The 20,902-nt window shown below is 38.3% G+C and overlaps 1 protein-coding gene across 1 annotated transcript in view; it reads left to right on the top strand.

Moving 5' to 3' along the window:
- The window catches only part of BEND4 (BEN domain containing 4), a 43,173-nt gene extending 23,333 nt beyond the window's left edge, over positions 1 to 19,840 (top strand). The window contains exons 3-5 of the mRNA XM_036764637.1: positions 300 to 391; positions 8,020 to 8,260; positions 19,285 to 19,840. Of these exons, the coding sequence (XP_036620532.1) occupies positions 300 to 391; positions 8,020 to 8,260; positions 19,285 to 19,502 (551 nt within the window). The 3' untranslated portion in view covers positions 19,503 to 19,840. The remainder of the gene's footprint in view (positions 1 to 299; positions 392 to 8,019; positions 8,261 to 19,284) is intronic.
- The last annotated feature ends 1,062 nt before the right edge of the window (positions 19,841 to 20,902 follow it).

Below are 20,902 nucleotides of genomic sequence, written 5' to 3' on the forward strand. Positions count from 1 at the left end.
TTTATTTTCATTGTTGTTGACCTGATTTAGTCCTGTAATCTTCTTTAATCTGAAAACCTTTCAGAGTAACTGTGCTCGGGGTAGAAAAACCTTTAAGGGCCTCTGAGGTTGCAGCACCTGCTTTGGATTTACTAAATTAAATGATTGCACAAACCAGAAGAGAAGCTGTATTTCTGCCACAAAAGACCTCATTGGAGAATTCATAATGCAAATCTTAGAAGTTGATGTTTAGCTAAAAGTTGCTTTTGTTGTTTTTATGATGCTAAGAATATTCAGTAACTGCAATCTGTTTCCTACAGTGCCCTGCCAGACGGTCTTAGATTATTTGAAAACTGTCCTTCAGCACCATAACCAGCTTATGATACCACAGCCAGCAGATCAGCCCACAGAGGTAGTGTATGATATAAAGACAAAAAGAAGCATGTTTTATGTTTCTGATTTCAATGAGATGAAACTGATAATTTAATAGCCCACTAATAAAGAACCAAGGAATACATTGGTGACAAAATATATTTCTGAAAGCCAAAGGTTGACCTATGTATATGCTTTGTTGGGTTTATGTGTATCTCGAATGACAATGGTACAGTGGGGAAGAGTGCTGGACTTGGGAGTTAGGAAGACTTGAGTTCAAATCACACCTTAGATGCTTACTAGCTGTGACTCTGAGCAACTGACTTAACCCCTCTCAGACTTAGTTTCCTCATCTGTAAAACAAGAATGATAATGGCGCCTACCTTGCAGAGTTGTTGTGAGGATCACAGGAGATAACACATGTATAGCACTTTGCAAACCTTATAGTGCTATATGAATGCTGGCTTTCATGAAGATGATGGTAGTGGTAGCAAAATAGTTTGACCACTAGTTAAGTTTAAAGTTTCTTTGCTAAGCAAGGAAAAACTATAGTCTATGCAAATGTCCACCATTTTTAGCAAGTCTTCCCAACCTACTTATCACTTACCCCCACTCCCATAATGTTTCATATAACTCCATTAGATTTATATGATTGCACTTTATTCATATATGAGTGCAATCCATTCATATAGCTCTATTAGAGAAACTCAAGCATAATATCTATTACCAAAGAGACTCCTGTCTATGAATCAATCAATAAACATTTATTAAGTACCCGCCATGTGCCAGGCACTATCTTCACAACCACAGTAGATATTTTGCAAAGGAATTAATTGGTACAGGTGGACATTTCACCAAAATCTTCACTGCAAAGTAGTTGTTACCTGAGAAGAGTTCTCATACAAAAACCTCCCAGTTCACTGTTGAGCAATGGATGATCGAGTTTGTAACCTTTCCCTATTTGCAGAGATAAACTATGTTGGGTTGAGGAGCAAATAAGATAAACTAGTTTGGAGGCTTTGCTTTGTCAGAATTGTAAGGAAATGCCAGCACTTTGAGGTCTACCTCATGCTTTAGAAATATTACTCCAGCTGAGCCTCACAAGAATCTGTGGGGTAAGTAGGAGGAGGATAAGTAGTAGGAGTATTCCTATTCCCATTTTACAAATAAGCAAACAGGCTGAGGTTATGTGACTTGTCCAAAAAGCTAATAAATGTTGGAACCAGAAAAGGTCTTCTGACCTCAAGTCTAGTTTCTTTCCACTACCATGCTGCCTTTCAATAACTGTCAAGAAGGAGGAAGGAAAGAAGGAAGGAAGGAAGGAAGGAAGGAAGGAAGGAAGGAAGGAAGGAAGGAAGGAAGGGAAAAGAAAGGAAGGGAGAAGGAAGGAAGGGCGAAGGAAGGAAGGAAAGAAGGAAGGAAGGAGGGAGAATGAAGGAAGGAAGGGAGGGAGGGATTGAGGGAGGGATGGAGAAAAGAAGGGAGGGAGGAGAGGGGGGAAGGAAGAAGGGAAGGAAGGGTGGATTAATTAAGTTCCTAATATATGTCAGGCACTGTGCTAAGCGATTTATAAATATTATCTCGTTTGATCCTCACAACAACCCTGGCAGATAGGTGCTATTATTATCCCTGTTTTACAATTGAGGAAATTGAGTCACGCAGTGACTAAGTGTCTGAGGCAGGATTTGACCTCCATCCAGTCTTCCTGGCTCCAGTACCCAGGCTCAATTCACTGCTCCACCTTGGTGCTTTTCCCATTCCAGTTGAATGGGGAAATTACTGAATTTATTTGCACTATACTACTTTATTTTTAGTCTAGTTACATAGAATGTCCTCAGTCATATTTTTACATTATCTTTTATCCCAATGAACTATTCTGAAGTGTTATTATTTCCTCTACAATCAAAACAGCTCCACAGTTCTATTTTTATTTTTGAAATTTTTTTCCAAGACAGTATTTCTTTTCTAAATAAATTCAAAATGGGAAATCTAAACAATAACAGTGACTGAATAGCTTTTTTATAAATGATTATCAAAAATGTTTGGCCCCTAGATTGGCCCCTATTCATTGGTACTTCACACCTCAAAAATCATACTTTGCTGATTTTAATGATAAAACTTGAATATGTAGAAGGATAGTGAACAGAGAGTTCACTTCATAACCCAAAAGACCTCTGTTCAAGTCCCATCTTTAACACGTATTGGCTCTGTGACCCAGGGTAAATCACTTAAACTCTTCATTCTCTAGGTGACACTCTAAGACTATGTTAATGGAGAAAGTGCCAGTTTCCATTGGTAGAGGGAGTTTCTTCATCCAGGGAGTTCTCTAATTAGGTCTAGTTCCTATCTTTAATATGAATATGATATGCTTTTTTTAAAGGCCTCTACACAACATTATAGGAACCCCACATAAGAAGAAGGATGTGTGTGTGTGTGTGTGTGTGTGTGTAGGAATTCCCTCCACTAAATAAGGCATAATGAGACTAAAGTCTTATTGTGATACCTCATCACAAAATGGAGATGACCCTCGGTTCTTGAACATGGTGTCATCAGAAAGCAAGCCCTACCAGAATCCTCCAAACTAGAAAGGCTTCAAGTACAGGCCTAGTAAATGATTATATGTTGTGGTCTGAAGATAATGAGATAAGATAATTCATGAATCAGGAAGAAGATTAGAGTCCATGACCTCTGAGATCCTTTCTAATCTATAATTCTAGAGATTACGTGACTTGCCCAATGTCACACAGATCATAAATTGTAGAACCAAGGTCACCTACCTTCTAATCCACTTCTCTTTTCATTACTATACACAGTTTATTTGATACTGACAATGCTTGAGTAAGGGAGGATGCAATAAGAAGCAAAAGTCTCTTCCTTTACATACCTCTTCCTCCCCAACCCTTTCCCCTTCCACTATCAACTGGGTGAGATTTTTAATTTTAGGAACTTCCCTTATCTCTCTCTCTCTCCCCTCATCCCCATACTCTCCCTCCCCTAAGCCCAGTTAGGATTTGGGGACATAGTGTCAACAGAGAACACCAATAGGGTTCATTCTACTTTAGCTCTTTTTCCAACCTTCAGACCTACATTCACATCCCTCTCCCTATCTCAACAATGAAAATCAGATCCTACTCAGTGCAATCACACAAATTTCCCAGCTACAGAGAGAATGGTTTTGTATGCTTTGCAAAACAGAGACTTCAAATCCTCAGCTACTTTGAAATTAAAATTAAATAGCTGGTCAAAACCAGTAAACCCATCTGGAGGTGAATAATATTTTGTGAACAACTAGCTGTCAGAAAGAGAAGAGAGAGAGGGTGAAATTGGAAACCAGGCTGCCCTTTTGTCCCTCTGCTTCTAACAAGTGATCAGGGGCCTTCAGTAGTTCTTCAGCTACAAAAAAATACAATTAAGTATTCTGTTCTCTTGTAGATAAAAGGAGGATATTAGAGGATAAAATTCAGGTGGCAAAAGTGTTCCAAATGGGGAGTTGAAAGTTTTTACTGTGGGGTTTTTTTTATCATTTTTACCAACTCAGGGTGTTTAATAAACTATGGATGGCATTGGCATCATTCCAAGGAATTTAGTGAAATGTACAACTGTGTGAATTTGGCACCTGAAATGAACAGGAATGTATCATCTGATTGAAATTCAGATTTCCAGGAGGGTTTTAACAGTACCCCCAAATCCTCTGGGATAAAGGAAAAGATCGTTAACTTTACCTATCTCTTGAAACATGGACCATTATATTTTTTATGGCTTTACATGTTCAATATGCAGACTTAGTAATTTGGTGGTTTATCTGAAACTTTTTTAATGTTGCCAAAGCCACCTCTGTAAAAACTAGAACCCTGCTTATTCAAGATGGCTATCTGACTAATTGCAAGACAGGATTTAAGGCAGGCCTGTGAATGTTGTTTTCTATTTAATTGTTAGGATGTAACTAAAATAACCCTTTTCTGTGTCCCTACCTTTTTTTAAGGATATTTATTAATTCATAAAGAACAATAAAGCCTAAACCTGTTCCAGTAACTTTGATAGAAAAGGCAACAAAAAAATTCCTAACAATTAAGCATATTGAATTTAACATGGGTTCTCCAAATCTTTAACTAAATGGAGCTACCTTTTATCTGTAAAAAGGAGTCAGAGGACTAGGGTTCAGATCCTAGCTTTGCATGTTAAAACCTATGTGACCTTGGGCAAGTCATTTAACCCCTTCTGGGTCTTAGTTTCTCCATCCTTCCGGCTCATAAATCTATGATGCTATAAAATACTTTTCTGAAAAGATGTGACCAATTCTAGAAGTTAAGTCTTTTAAGGGGGGAAATTCTCCCCTTGTCCATGACATAATCAATTTAATATTAATTATTGCTTACTAAATACTGTGCTAGGCACTGTGTGAAATGCAAATATATGTATGTATAGATATATGTATGTATATATGCATGTATATTTGTATGTATATATATAAAATATATGTGTTATATAGTTCCTACCTTCAAGGCGCTTATAATCCTTATCTGAGGAGATAAGAGTAGCACATATGAAATCTTCAGAGAAGAAACATGACCAAAAGATTCAGATGATACGAGTCTCAAAGGTTGCTGAGAAGGGCAAGGACAGAAAAAAAAATCCTGATAATTTATTCACCAAATAGTTGAATAGAATAAGGAATTTTGGTTAAATGAAGTATCTGTAGCAGAAAGTTAATCATGTCTTTTTTTTAATTCCAACCTTCGTTTTTAAAATGTTTCTTAAATCTGTATTGTTTTCCTGCCTTAATAACTGGAGTGTGTGTAACATGATTCCATCATGGTTTGATCCCTAAGAAAGTTCCTGCAGGATTTTGGTGATCGTTCTAAAGATAACTGAACTATACAGTGCCATAGCTGTAGGACGTACAGGACAATGGCCTAAATGGATCCTGCCCACAGAGACGATGGGGCATAATAGAAAGTGAACCCAACTCGAAGTCAAAAAGACGCAAGTTCAAATCCTGGCCCGAAGAAGCCATGTGACCTTAAGCAAAATCACTTTACTTAAGTTTCTTTGTCAAACGAGGGCATCAGACTAGATGATCATTGAGATTCTTTCAAGCTTTCAATCCTGTAACTACTCACATATTTATATGATATAAGAGTATATAGAGCTCTTTCCTCGTGTCCCAGTGAGGTAGGTAAGAATCGTTATCCCTTTTTGATACATACTATTCAATGGATCAACAAGCATTTATTAAGCACCTACTTTGTATCAGGCCCTGTGCTGGGCAAAGGGACATAAAGACCAAAAAAAATGAAGCAATTCCTTTTCTAAAGTATCTGAAATTCTATCAGGGGAGATATTTTATACATACATACATATATACATTCAGTTCAGTCGTTTTTCGGTTGTGTCTGGCTCTTTACCCCATTTGGGATTTTCTTGGCAAAGATGCTGGACTGGTTTGCCATTTCCTTCTCCAGTTCATTTTACAGATGAGGAAACTGAGGCAAACAGGGTGAAATGACTTGCCCAGAGTCATACAACTAGTGAGTATTTGAGGCCAGATTCAGGTCCTCCTGATTCTAGAGCTGGCACTCTATCCGCTGTGCCATCTGGCTGCCCATACATACATACATATATACACACTATGCATGTATACACATATGTGCATTTAATATATATATATATATATATATGTATATGTACATGCCAAATAAATGCAAGGCAATTAAAAACCAAACTCTTAGGGAAGGCTCTATGAGTTTCAAAGAAATTAAACGACTCACGCTATGATTTGAAGCCAGATATCTTGATTCCAAGTCCAGTACTATGCTGTCAATGACACCATTTTTCTCATGCCTTTTAGTCCTAAAAATAGAGGAAAAAAGATTAAATGAGGCTCTTGATTAATTGAGATTTGCTCTATTTCTTGACTTCTTGATGTCTTGGAAGACTCATAGCAATGGTAATGGAACCTTTTGATCAGATTTGATTGTCCCTGCACATACTGCTACTGCTTGGTTTCCTTTTCTGTTTGTGCTAAATATGCCAATTTTTTTTAAAGTCACAATGTAGACTTAACAATTTCAGAAACTAAGGAAGTTTAGACTATATTGAAAATAAAATTAACAGGTACGTTGCACTTTTTAGGCTAGCAAAATGTTTCACATGTATTATCAGGTTTGAGCTTAGTTGTTATATGGTTTATATATATATACACATACACACACACACACACACACACACACACACACACACATATATGTATATACATACATACATACAAGGCTACCAGGAGGCTCAATGGATAAAGCACTGGGCTTGGAGTCAGGAAGACCTGAGTTCAAATCCAGCCTCAGACACTTACTTGCTGTGTGACCCTGGGCAAGTCAGTTAACCTCTGTTTGCCTTAACCACAGGAGAAGGAAATGGCAAACCACTTCGGTACCTTTGCCAAGAAAAACCCCATGGATAGAATGGTCTACAGGGTCATGAGGAGTCAGAAGTGACTGAACTGAATAGCAACAACAAATACATACATACATATATATATATATATATGTATATATGTATATATATGTATGTATATGTATATAGTATGTATATATAATATGCACACACACACATATATATTATGTATGTATGTATGTATGTATATGTGTATGTATGGGTCGTCAAATCTGGCAAGATAAGCATAACAGCCTCTAGTTGAACAAAGGTTTTTCAAAATAAGGCCCCTCAAGGCTTAAACACTGCCACGTTTATAACCAGTAGTAAATTTGCAGCATTGTAAAACTGAATGAGTTGTTAGGGTTTCCCCTTCTTTATTTTGTATACCTTAATTACTAGAGAAGGAGTACATTAAAACTGAGATCTTGGGTTAATTAATTGGTCCTGGACTATAGAATTTTATAGACCACAAGAACTGAAGTAATGGTAGTGTAGGTACAATTGACTAAACATGGCTTATAAACGTTAGAGAAATTCCCATAATTAGCCCCACTGCAGCTATTGAGCCCTGGGATTTTATAGCAGACATAAATTATGAAGGTTAAAAGGAAGAAAAATTTTGAGTTGACATAGTGGCATTTGCACAGAGCTATAATTTGAGTTAATGTATTTTCCTGTGACTATTAATGAACCTTTTCTAGTTTTAAAATTCACTTTTCTATTTACTTTCTCCACATTGTTTTCAAGGTAATAGACTGGCTAGCAGGTGTGAGGTGTTAAATGCAAGTAATAAATATCTTATGAAAATATGTCATAAAAGTCATGTCTGAAGTACTTAACTGCAAGTGGAGGGAGGATGAGACATGTTTGATCCCAACCTTCAAAGTCATTTTTGTACCTTTGAGTAGACTGAAAAGGAAAGTTATGGGTATATTTAAATGGTGTTCCCTGTCATTGAATCTTGACACATTTTAACCTACCTGTTAAAGTGCGAGTTATAAATAGCTGCTCTCTCAAAGGTGTTCATTATACCTCATTGGGCTCTTGTTATAGAAAATGCAAATGTAATTTAAAAAGTGCCCGTTCTGAGTATGAGCGATTACTCGCTCCCTTCAATACGCGCTTCATTGTCAGCGTATCAGCTCGGTTACAAGCCTGTTTTCCTTTCAAGCCGAGATCGTTTGAGCGTCTCTCCGTATGCCTAAGTGTATAATGGAAAATGTTTCACTTTCCCAGGGAAGCAAGCAGCTGTTGAACAACTATCCTGTCTACATCACTAGTAAACAATGGGATGAGGCTGTAAATTCTTCCAAGAAAGATGGGAGGCGGCTACTTCGATACCTCATCAGATTTGTTTTTACAACCGATGAGCTTAAGTACTCATGCGGCCTTGGAAAGAGGAAAAGGTCAGTGCAGTCAGGAGAGACAGGTCCTGAAAGACGTCCTCTGGATCCAGTTAAAGTAACATGTCTCAGAGGTACTGCATCCTTTTGCTCGGTGTCCGGCATATGTGATCCCATTTCACCGCATTGGCTGTGGCTTCTGTAGAAGTGTTCAGCTTTCCTGTATTTTGATTTTCCTGAGATCTCACAAGATTTGTGTGGCCCATCAATTCCTTATCCAAAACTTCCTGGAGAACATTTTATTTGCTTTGGCATCAGTGCTCTGATTTAATGCTATATTGACATTACATAGCACTGTGATTTACATGCTAAATCCAGATTCAATTTCAACCAAAGGTCTTCTTTGACCAAAGTGGGATGGATGTGAGATGGGAAGAACCAGAGCATAGGACGACTACAGGGGAAATGCATGGAGGAGGACTAGCAAGGGAAATATATGGAAGAATGGAAGAATAAGGGAAGATAATAAAATTTTCAGAATCGTTCACATAATTTTTGCTAGATGATTTTCAATTCCCCTTTCCAAATCTCTGCCCTTCCTCACATCCCACCTTTTAGCTCTTTAAGACTATTTGGCCCACATCTATATAATCTGTTTATAATGTTAGTGGAATATCAATAGACATTTGTTATGTCCAGAAATGCACTAAACTCTGTTAGCTCTTTCCCATGCTATTAAAAAAATTAGAAAATCTGTTGATCTGGTGTTTTAATCAGTATCAGCAGTCAATATGGACCACTTTAAAGTTGGTTGGATCTGTTGTGCCAATAAGATTAGTGGGGAGCGAGGGAGAATTAACAGGAAAAAAAAGATATTGATTCAGCATGTGGACAGTCTTATAAAACAGTCTGAGATAAGCTCTGCCACTAACTAAAGGTTTGACCTTGGGAAAGTCACTTCTCTAACCTATGTTATGGTATACCAGTGCTACAAAGCAGACAAAGAGAAAGAGGAAATGAATAATGAATTAGAGAAGCAGATCAAAAGCTGTCAAAGAGACATGATATAATGGTGTTGAAAGACTTCAACTAGCCAGCCATCTAGACATCTGAAGGGTCTCCTCTATGTGTCTGTCTGTCACTCTCTGTCTCTCTCTCTTCTTCCTCTTCCTCCCTTTTTCTTTGTGTCAGTCTCTTTTCTATCTGTCCCTGTCTCTCTATTTCTCTTCTTCTTCTTCTGCTCCTCCTCCTCCTCCTTCTCCTCCACCTCTTCCTCATCCTTCTCCTCTTCCTCCTTCTCTCTCTCTCTCTCTCTCTCTCTCTCTCTCTCTCTCTCTCTCTCTCTCTCTCTCTCTCTCTCTCTCCCAGAAACAGAACATATGATAAATTGTGGCCTTGTCTGGATCATAATTTAATACTTTAAAACACAGAGGAAGTGCCAAGAAAAATTACTATTCTGGACCTAATTCTGATCAATAATTAGAAACTGGTAACTAAAGTAGAAATTATAGGAATCTTATCTGACCATGCAATTTTAGTGTTTGTGATAGATAAGGAGGGAAAAACCTGTTGTTATCTGGCTTGTATCCTAGATTTGGGGTGAGCAGATTAAAGAAAGTTCAGAGAAAAGATAAATAAGATTCCCATGGCTTAAAATTCTGCATGGAAAGCTTGCTTTCAAAAGTGATGGAAAACTTTCATGAACAAAATTCTGATGATGCAAACATAAATTATTGCAGCATATGTGATAAGCAAGAGTTGTGGATGTGGCTGCATAGGGTATTCATCTACTAACTTTTTTGGAGAAATCTTTAAAAAGATTTAAAAAAACAAATATATGGAAGATATTAGTAATAGAAGATAACTGGAGATATATACAAAAGAATGCTACAATCCTGTAGAAAATTGATGTGTGGAGTGAATACAAAGGACAAAGAGTCTTAGTTCTGTTAGGAGCAAGAAGAAGCTAGAAGAATGCAGAGGAATATGTTTATGGGAGATGAGATGACATCAGACAAAAGAGAACAAGCAGGCATTCTCAACTCTTATTTTTCTTATATTTTCTCTGCTAATGAAAATGTTCTTGAGATTGGAAACAAAAATGGGTTAACAGGAAACTGAAACTCAAGATAAACGAAGCTGTGGCAAGAAAGCATCCAGATACATTTAATGAATTTAAGGTACCAGAGCCAAAGGAACTATAACCCAGGTACTGAAAACACTGCTAGGGAGGGAGTGTGGGGCACTGGAAAGCATGCAGGATGTGGAGCCCTAAAAAAACCCAGGTTTGAATCCTGCTCCTGATATTTACTAGCTGTGTGACTTTGGACAAGTTGCTAAATTCTCTGAGCCTTGAGGGATATTTATGCCTGTAAGACTTACACCTAAAACACACACACACACACACACACACATGCACGCACACACGCACACACACACATGCATGTGCACTCATGAGCAGAGTTATTGTGAGGATCACAAGAGAAAATGTCTGTGAGGTACTCTGTCAACCTTAAAGTGACATATGTGTCAACTATTTGTGTGTGTGTGTGCTGTGATACCATCAGTGATCTTTGAAAAATTACAGAGAACCAGAGATGTGCCACAAGACATGAGGCAGGCAAATGTCCCCATTTAAAAAAAAAAGAATAGAGGTAGATTTCTCAGATTATAGGACAGTATGCTTACATTTGCTTCCTAGCAAAATTCTAGAATCCATTGTTAAAGAGGTGGCTCATAGGTACTCAGAAAGCAAAGCCAGCATACTCTGTCAGAAACATCTAATCTTACTTCCTTTTTTTTTTAATCAAGGTTAATAGCCTGTTAGATCAGAAGAATGTCGCATAGTTTACTTAGATTCCAACAAGCTCTTCCAGGAGTGGGGAACCTGTGGCCTTGAGGCCACATGTAGCCTTCTAAGTCCTTAGGTGAGGCCTTTTGACTGAGTCCAGGTTTTACAGATTAAATCCTTTTATTAAGGGAATTTGTTCTGTGAAGTTTGGATTCAGTCAAAGGCCCACACTTGGGGACCTAGAGGGCCACGTGCGGCCTTGAGGCCCCAGGTTCCCCACTCCTTAACCTGCTGGGGCCTCAGTTTCCTCATCTGTAAAAAGTTGGACTAAATGGCCTCTGAGGTTCCTTCTAGCTCTGCCTCTATAATCATAAGATTTCATTGCAGACTGGAGTTTGAACAAAGATTGGATGACTCTTTGTTAGATACATTCTAAAGGAGGTTCTGCCTTGGGTATGGACTGACCTAGATGACCTCTGAGATTTTATAGTTCTATGAAAAAGCAGCAGTATTAGATAAATTCTCTCATGATAGCTTTATGGATAAAATGGACTGGAGGATACTGGTTAAATGGATTTAGAACTGTCAGAAAGACTAGACCCAAAGAATAGGGAGGTTTTCAGTGAAGGGATTGGGTTTGGTTTTTTGTTCTGGGGGGAAGGGTTGCCTTTCTTTGTATCCCTAGCATTTAGCTCAGTGTCTAGCACGTACTAGGTACTTAATAAAAGATCAGCCTGGAAGAATATCCTTAGTGAAGTGCCACAGGGATCTCTCCATTCAACATTTTTATCAATGACTTGGTTGAAAGCTTGTTTATCAAAACTATGGATAATATAAGGCTGAGATGACAGAGTAAGGATTCAAAGAGATCTCAAAAGATTACAATAATGGGCCAAGTCTAATAAGATGGAATTTAATAGGGTAAGTGTCAAATCCTAACCTTGGATTCAAAAGACTAATTGTACAAATAAAGAATGGGGGAGATATGGCTAGACAATAGTTCATATGAAAAAGATCTCAGGGTCTTAGCACATTGGCACCTCAATGTGCGTCAGCAGTGTGACATAGCAGCCAAAAAACCTAATGGCATCATGAGCTGCTTTAATGGAATCAAATTTTCTTGGACAAAGGATTCAATATTCCTGTTCCACTATGACTTGCTCAGGCCTTATCTAGAATACAATGTTCTGGGTGTGACTGACATTTTAGAAGGAATGTTGACAATCTAGCATTCATCTGAGAGATGGCAAGGAGACTAAAAACTACACTATGCAGGAATCACAGAAGGAAGTAAGACTGTTTACTCTAGAGAAGTCTGGATGGGAGGCAGTTTTGAGATGGTTGAAAAGCTCTTATGTGGAAGAGGGTTTCATCTAGTTTTACTTGGCCCCAGAAGGCAGAACAAAGAATGCTGAATGGAGGGAAATGGCAGAAGTAGCTTCAGTTCAAGGAAAAACAGTAATTAGAGCTGCCCAAAAGTGCCCCGGGCTTCCTCAGGAAGGATACAGGGGAAAGAGTGTTGACTCTGGAGTCAGAGGGTGTGAGTTCACACCCTGCTTCTGATGCTTACTACTTGTATAACCTTGGGCAAGTCACTTAACCTGCTATAGCCTCAGTTTCCTCATCTGTAAAAAGTTGGACCAAATGGCCTCCGAGATTCCTTCTAGCTCTGCCTCTATAATCATACGATCTCAACACAGACCAGAGTTCAGAGATTGGATGACTCTTTGTTAGGTACATTCTAAAGGAGGTTCTGCCTTTGGTATGGACTGACCTAGGTGACCTCTGAGATTTTATAGTTCTATGAAAAAGCAGCAGAAATTATAAAGTCTAGTCCAGGGGTGGAGAACCTGAGGCCTTGAGGCCACATGTGGCCTTCTAGGTCCTTGGGTACAGTCTTTTGATTAGTCCAAGTTTTACAGAACAAATCTTTATATTAAGGGGATTTGTTCTGTGAAGTTTGGATTCAGTCAAAGGGCCGCACTTGACAACTTAGAGGGCCACATGTGGTCTCAAGATGGCAGGTTCCTTACCCCTGCCTAGTACAAAGCCTATTCAGTTTTGATCCACTAGGGGAAGAGGCCAAAATTTTGTCAGGAGAGAGAATCATCAGCAATAAAAACTTAATAATAATGGTCCTGCTCAGCAGAGAGTATCACTTGGAGATGGTGATGCTTTAATATTTATCAAGCAACCAATCTCACTAATAACTCTTCCTGAAACCCAAAAAGCCCCTCATCATTTGTCCAGCTATGAGGGAGCCTACTGTTGGCTGGGTGAAATTGGAGCAGTAAGGAACTGAAGTCCACCCCTTTTTGGCAAAATGAAAATACTTATCACCAAGGGTGACCTGGTGACTGACATCTTTAAGCTCAGACTGCAGAAACAGTATTTCTTTTGTAACTTCTAAGACTAACTACTTCATACTTTTCCCAATACTTCAACATCTCCCTTGGTGTTGGAGTGATTTATATAGACTGTCTAAGACTTTTGTTACATCCTGTATAAAGTGCTTGTTCATATAGTAGAGTATGTGGAATTTAAGAAATTTACTGTTCAGTTTGCAGAAAAAGTAAGGTCTGTTGGCTAAGTCCCATTCTGTAAACAGCACGTATTAAAATTCTTTAATTTGAACCCACAAGGGAAAGTTGGCCTCTTGTCCCTCCCACTAAAAGAAAGTTTATGTGGTACTGATGGAAAACACCATATCTTCCCAATATTTACTTGAGAACTTTGCCATGACTGATCATAAAACTAATAAGTCTAATTAGCCCTCTAACCAAAGTCTACTTTCACCAGTGGTCTCTGGTTGTTTTTTTTCTTCTCCTTCATTCTTAGCTATGGTACAGAAACACATATGTGGTATGTACTAGCTCTGGAATAGGGAAGAAATAGGAAAGGGAATGATATTTACTTGTGCTCAGATACCTGATTAGGTCATTCAGGTATGTGCCAAGAATGATAAAATGAAAGGGCTTTCCTGTGCCACCCAATTTGCTATGACCTAGATGTGATTCATCTACTTTGTAAGAATTTAGAAGAAATGATAACTCATTGGTTGAGATTGGTGAGTCAGTGTGGTTGAAATCCATGCCTCTGTAGTTCAGAAGACGAAAGATTCAGTCCTTGGTCTCTGAGTTGATGAAATTATCATGGGGCTGATATGTCAAGTCTTTGAACCCTTGGGAAAAAGGGAGAGATCTTTGATTTCCTGAGTGGAACTAAGCAGAGTCCCTAAAAGGGAAGCAATTTCCAAGGAAAGAGCTCTAGTTTTAGCTTTTAATAGAGCACTTGCCCAGGGTGCTAGGGAAGGAAGGGCTTTTCGCCTTCTCTTGGTCTCACCATTTGCAATGAATACTATTAGTCCCAAGTTCAATGCAGTCAGCTCATTCTATCAGAGCCATTAAAGTCAGAATGGCTATTTCTACAGTTATAAAGCATTGTGAATGTGGGAAATGAAAGCTCTTGCTCAAATCCTCAAATACTTTGCTTACTGATTTTTTAAGTTTCTTATGCTCATTTAAGGTTGGAAAAATTTGAGCACAGAGTGTAACATCAGAAACTAAGTCTGAGAAAGGAAAAAAAAGAAAGAAGCAAAGAAGCTGTTAGGGAATCCTTGGTAGAAAGACAAAACAGAAAAGGGTTTCTTTGTTTTCTTTTCCACATGTAGATAGTGTGTGTGTGTTTGTGTGTATACATATACATGTGTATACATATATATATATACACAAATAGTGTGTACGTATGCATATATGCATATTATATACATACACATGTGTCTTTGTGTTTGTGTGAGAGAGACCTATGGTATGCAGAGCATTATGCTACATACAAAATATCAGGGGCTGTTAGGCAGTTTAATGGCTAGAGGACTGGTCCTGGAATCAGGAAGACCTGAGTTCAAACCTAACTTCAGACTCTTACTAGTTGTATGACCTCGGGCAAGTCATTTAACCTCTATCTGCCTCAGTTTCCTCATCTGTAAAATGGGAATAATATGGAGCTAATAACAGCACCACCTCTAGGTTTATTACAAGGATAAAATGAGATAATATTTGTAAAGTGCCTTGCAAATCTTAAAGCGTTATATAAATGCTCTTATTATGTCAGAAGGAAAAAATATGATATAATCCTTGTTCTCTTCTTTTTCTATTTGTATCCCCAAACCTTAGCAGTATGCCTTGCACACAGTAAGTGCTTAATAAATGCTTCTTCCCTCATTCATTCTCAAGAGGTCTGTAAGATAAAGAGGGAGACAAAACACATGCAAATAATTTGAGAACAACCCTAAATCTATGAGTACATGAACACAGTTGTGGCTCTTGAGTCCAAACTGATCTTTTACTGTGTCCTTTCCTCTACCCCACCAGCTCACAGCAAATCACACTAATTTAGATGAGCAAAGATTTTTTTTTTAAAGACTGTAACTTTGACCTGCTATGTTTCTGTCCTAGGTCAGCTTGCCTCTCCTTAGGCAATTTGTTGAACCCACTCTCTTCAGGGCTGACCACACAGTTAATGCCCAATTTAGGGTACAATCCCTTATAAGTTTAGCCCACTGCAGCTCAGAACTCCTGAGCTCAAGAGATCCACCAGCCTCAGCCTCTTCAAGTAGCAAGGGGCACCTGGCACACAAAAAATGTTCATGTAAGCGAAATCAGGTTAAAATAAATGTCAAGTCAGCCTTAAAGGAGGAAAGAAGGGGATATCCCTGGAGGGTCATATGGGAAAGGACAAAGGGCAGTCCCATCCAATTTGCCTGGATGCTAGGGAGAGGATTTGGGGTGGGGGTATGGAGAGCAAGGGATTAATTCCTCCAGTCCTTTGTAGCAGAGCCTTCTCTTTATCACTGGACATCAAAAAGCCTGAGTTGATGATTAGCCTAAGGATAACTGCCTCTGTGACCCCCCCTGACCTGGAACCCAGCTGCTACCACTGGTGAATTCATGTGCACTCCTTCAGGCTGCCCCAGAAAATTTAGAAATGATCAAGTCAGAAAGAAAAAAGTCAGGCAAACTTGGGGTGTGGACCCCCTAAGAACAAAAATATGTAAACAACAGAAGAGAAAAACAATAGGTTAGAGTTCCTTCAAATTTAGTCATTCATAAAACAAACATTAAGTGCCTACTGTGTGTGTAGATGTCTGTGTAAGTGCTGGAGAAAATAGAAATCTGAGATAAAACCTGTTTCCTTGCCCTCATGGAAGATCCAGTCTAGTAAGGAGGATAAGATCCAAACCCAGATAAGGATGATAATATTATTTTCCATAAGGTGATTAGAGAGTTTTAAAACAAAAGTGCTAAAATAACAGCTCTTATTTCTATAGAATTTTAAGATTTACAGAGGGCTTTCCTCACAACAGTTCTGTGAAGTAGATAGTACGTGTGTTATTAACATGTCTCCTTTGCTGACATATAAAGCCGACAAGTCCCATGGCAAGCTTAATGCACTGTTATGCAATGTAAGCATAGGCCCTATCCGAGACTTTATTTTTCTCCTCTGGCAGGGGGTATGGCTTTGCACAACTCTAGTAGCCCCGAAGGGAGTCAGGGACAAGCTTCAAGCTCCAGCCAGCTCCATTGCTCTGAAGGGTGTGTCTCACTCGCAGAGGTGGTGTGGAGCAGGCCCTCAGGGGTCTTTCTGAAACACAAGAAGGAATTGATACAGTTATACAAAAGTTTTGGCTCCCTTTCTTTTGCAAAATTTTACAAAATACACTATGGTTCTCATGATTCTCAGCAGACTTGGGGGACCAGTTTGTGAAGCTTTAAAGGATATAGTAGGAAACACACTGTAATTTTACTCATTCTAAACAAAAAGGACCAGGACAAAAGTGGATTTTTAATTAGTTGGGATCTCATGATCCAACATCTCATACAAGAGTAATAGAGCTTGTGCGGTAATGTTGTTTTAAATGAGTGCTTAGATACCACCAAAGCAGTCCCTGAAAATCTTGGAGGGGCAGGGTTGATGGAAGGAAATATAGGCCAATTCTAAGTTCTGCCAGTTCAACTAGTAGTATATGAAAGCAGAATCAGAGCCCTCCAAGGCTCTCACAATTGTGTATTTTCAGGACATCTTGATATCCATGTTAGCAAGATCCATTAACCCTACACCATCTGTCAGTTGTTCATTTAGGTCTGGTCTGCAGGAGAAAAGTGTAAAACTGCCGCCTTTTCTGTCCTTTTAGGTATAAAATACAACCTGAGTGGCCCTTTCATTGCTTGGATTCTGTGATTTATCTCTTCATTGACGAAGGGCAGAAGTTTTTGCTTGGATAGTCAAAAATCTCCTTATACATAAATGTTTCAGCTTACCTACTATAACTATAACTAAATAGTTAGTGTCTTTAAAGATATGTAATTCAGGAAGAATCCAAAGCAAAATTGTACTGGTTGAATTGATGACTCGAGGGTGGACACAAAGACTGGCAAGAGGAAAGGAAGGGTTCATGGGTTAAAATAACTTTCCTGTAATCATTTTAGTTCCCCTAAGTATATATTTTGAGCAGGAAGGAGCCCTTGGGATCAATTAGTCCAATACCCTCATTTTACAGAGTTCTCAAGGGGTTAAGAAACTTGCCCAAGGCCCCAGAGGTTATCAGGAACAAAAGCAGGATTCAAACCCGGGTTCTTTGATTCCAAATCAAATGTTCCTTCCACTGTATTATTAACTATTATTGTGCTTTGCAATTGTTAAGAGAACCAGTATAGCTTTTTTCTTGATATTGGACATAATATCTGTTATGAGTCTGGGCAATTTAAAAATGTAGAATTTCATAACATCAAGAGCCAATAAATATACCTCTTTACACATCACTTAGTTATTATGGAGTTACAGAGAGTGGGGAGAACAGAAGCACCAACTCTTAAAAACAAAACAAGACTCAGACCAAAAAAAAAATCCTGTAGTGAATAGTGTTCAATCATGGAGGAGCTAACACTAGCGGACTGAAGATGGATATGTAAGTTTACATGGGTTTGAAATATAGTACACTGAGGATAACACACCTTTACTTAGAAATGTTTCAAAAAGTCTTTTCAATCTGGATTGTTGATATGAAGACAGTTGCTAAGAAACTATCTACATGACCTACCTCATTAGGAAAGCATAGGGTATATGTAAAAAGCATAACTATGGTTAAGGAGGCACTATGGCACCATCCATAGAGAGCTGACTTAGGAGTCAGGAAGACACAGATTCATATCTTTCCTCATACACATTCTGGCTGCGTGATGATGGACAAGGCCCCAAGCAATTCTCTTAGGACCATAAGCTACAGAGGAGCTGCCAATGCACTGGTGGAGAGAATTTGCATACTTCAAGTTCATTATGGCAATGAAATAGCAGTTGTGGACCAAAACCAAAAAACCTATCCCAAAAAAGTAATGTTAATCTGTGCTTTCAACTGGGTATCTTGTTTACCTGAGGTGAAAGTCCCATTCCAATGATACATCTAGGAGATGTATCAAGCTCCTACAGATCCTACTGATCTTGAAAGGCTTTAGATATGTTCTATGTACTGTCCAAGCACCAGCCTAGCTAAGTATGAAGACAGTGATCATCAGCAGGTTGACCATGACATCCCGTGAAAATGATAAAAAATGAAATGAATTTTTTGTATAAATTTCCCCCTCCAGATTTGTTAATTATATGGGGTAGGAAGGGGAAGTTTGACATTTTAGAACCAATCTCACTTTTAAAATGTTAGGTAATACAAGTACATGTACATAGAATACAATTTGAAACCTAATTATAACCTATAGTTCAGCAGTTTGAAATTTGGAAGCAATCATCTCCACTCCTCAAGACTTTAGTCCTACTCTATCAAAATTTGCAGATTTGTAGCTGGTGAAAGAATCATGATGATGCTTCTAGAATTACTAAAATGGTGAAAATTGCCAAAATGAGAATGGATACAGACTACAGATTTGGAAATCTACTCTTCCACTCTTTTTAGATCTACACTGTCCATCATATAAATGATATTTAATTTTTTTTCTTCAAAACTTCTCTTAAGCTTTCTTAGTAGAGTATGGGAGGCGGGGAGGAGGGTGGAACTGCTATTTCTGAAACTCACTTATATGGTTGAATTTGTATTTTGCATGTGGCCAGATAGATTCATATAGGAATAAACGAGGCCCCACAAATGGCATCATCATGGCATTCCATTGAATTTCCCATAAAGCTTTTTCCATAAAGCCTCCACTTACACAGTCATGGGACTGCTATTTCTCTAGTGTGCTATGAGCTCTCAGTAAGCAGACCCATTTTCTTCTGCAAAGACCAGTTTGTTGTTGTTATTGTCTGCTTGCTTACTTGTTTTTTTGTTTTGTTTTGTTTTTACTGTTGTGTGCTTTCTCACAGAATTCATTAGGATGCATTGTACTTCCAACCCGGATTGGTGGATGCCATCGGAGGAGCAAATAAATAAAGTATTCAGTGATGCAGTTGGCCATGCCCGGCAAGGACGAGCTGTGGGGACTTTTCTACATAATGGCAGCTCATATTATGAAGGGATTGAGCATCAGCTTTCACAGGATGAAGTCCTCCATAAAGGTTCCCAGGATGCAGCTGGAGATTGATGGAAATCAGAGGAAATCCATTCCACAGTAGCAGCCAGCCAACTAGAGAATACTGATTGTGAGACGAACTGTTAATATCAATTAGGAGTCCAAAGCATTTCATATTCAGTCATACTTTTGACACCCTACCTTTTCACCCTCTTATCCTAGCACACAAGTCCCAGATAGAAATCCATTTCAGGGTCAGCTTGGGAAGATGTTATGCCTACTACAGATTTTTTAGAGTCATTAATGGAAAACTGCAATTGGTTTCAAATGCTTTAAATCTAGACTGTCAGGTGGGGAATATAAGTGGACTTGCAAGAAACCTTTATGAAATCATTAAATGCTGCCATTAAAGTTGGCTATTGATTTCAAAGTAAATGTTGCTCAGTATTCTTTCCATAGGAGAGAGTGGAGATTTTTACAGTTGTTTTAAGGTAAGTGATATTTGAACAAGTAGGACATATATAAATTAATGCATTGCTTTAAATGTCAATAAATTCCTTTTTTTCTTATGGATTATTGAACTCCTAATCTATAACAACTCAGACAAGGCATACATGGCTTTAGTAGGCTATTCCTATACTAGCAAAGTGCAATATTTTTTTAAAAAAAAGGACATCAATCCTCAAATACAGAGAACATAGAATCACCTATATAGGCATGGGTTATTTGCAGTCAGTTCACACTCAGTCATTTTTACTGATACTCCATCATCTTGACATAGAAGGTACCATGCCATCTCTGGAGTTTACAAAAACTGTAATACATTTCATCCACTCAGCAGAGAATCATTCAAAAGCCATCTTTCAAAGGTCTGAAATTACAGATTCATAGAACCACCATTTTAGATACCTTAAACGAGACTATGTTTACACATCCCAAAATGATTGGTTTAAAAATGGAAATTCCAATCAGTTGCTTGGTCTGCAACTGTGCCAAAAATTGGCTTGGCTCATTCTTCTCTGAATCGAACAGATGTTCTGACGTCATAATAGACATAGCTTCAATGCCATTCAGTTTATTATGCAACAGGATTTTCAGCAATTCTCTATGAAACTTGTTTATTTCCTGTCATGAACTGGCTTCTCAACTCTTGTATGTTTGTGTAAAACTTTAAAACTTCTATTTATTCCTCCATTTGTTCCACCAACATTGACCAAAATGTATTGATACGGCTCTCGAGAGCAACAGGTGATAGCTGTGTCAATGACATGCCCTCCCTCCATCCACATTTCATCTGTAGAGCTACATGTGTGAAACTAAAAATGTCCTTGAAATTTGTCATTATAAAAAGTGTTATATAGATGAGATGCTAGGATAATTATTCCTGAGGGCTCCAGGATCAGATGTCAAGTGACACTTCTTTTTCGAAACTATGCCAAATGATTGCATTTATTTATAGAAAGAGTGGTAAA

This window comes from Trichosurus vulpecula, chromosome 6 (genome assembly GCF_011100635.1).
Source record: "Trichosurus vulpecula isolate mTriVul1 chromosome 6, mTriVul1.pri, whole genome shotgun sequence".
NCBI lineage: Eukaryota > Metazoa > Chordata > Mammalia > Diprotodontia > Phalangeridae > Trichosurus > Trichosurus vulpecula.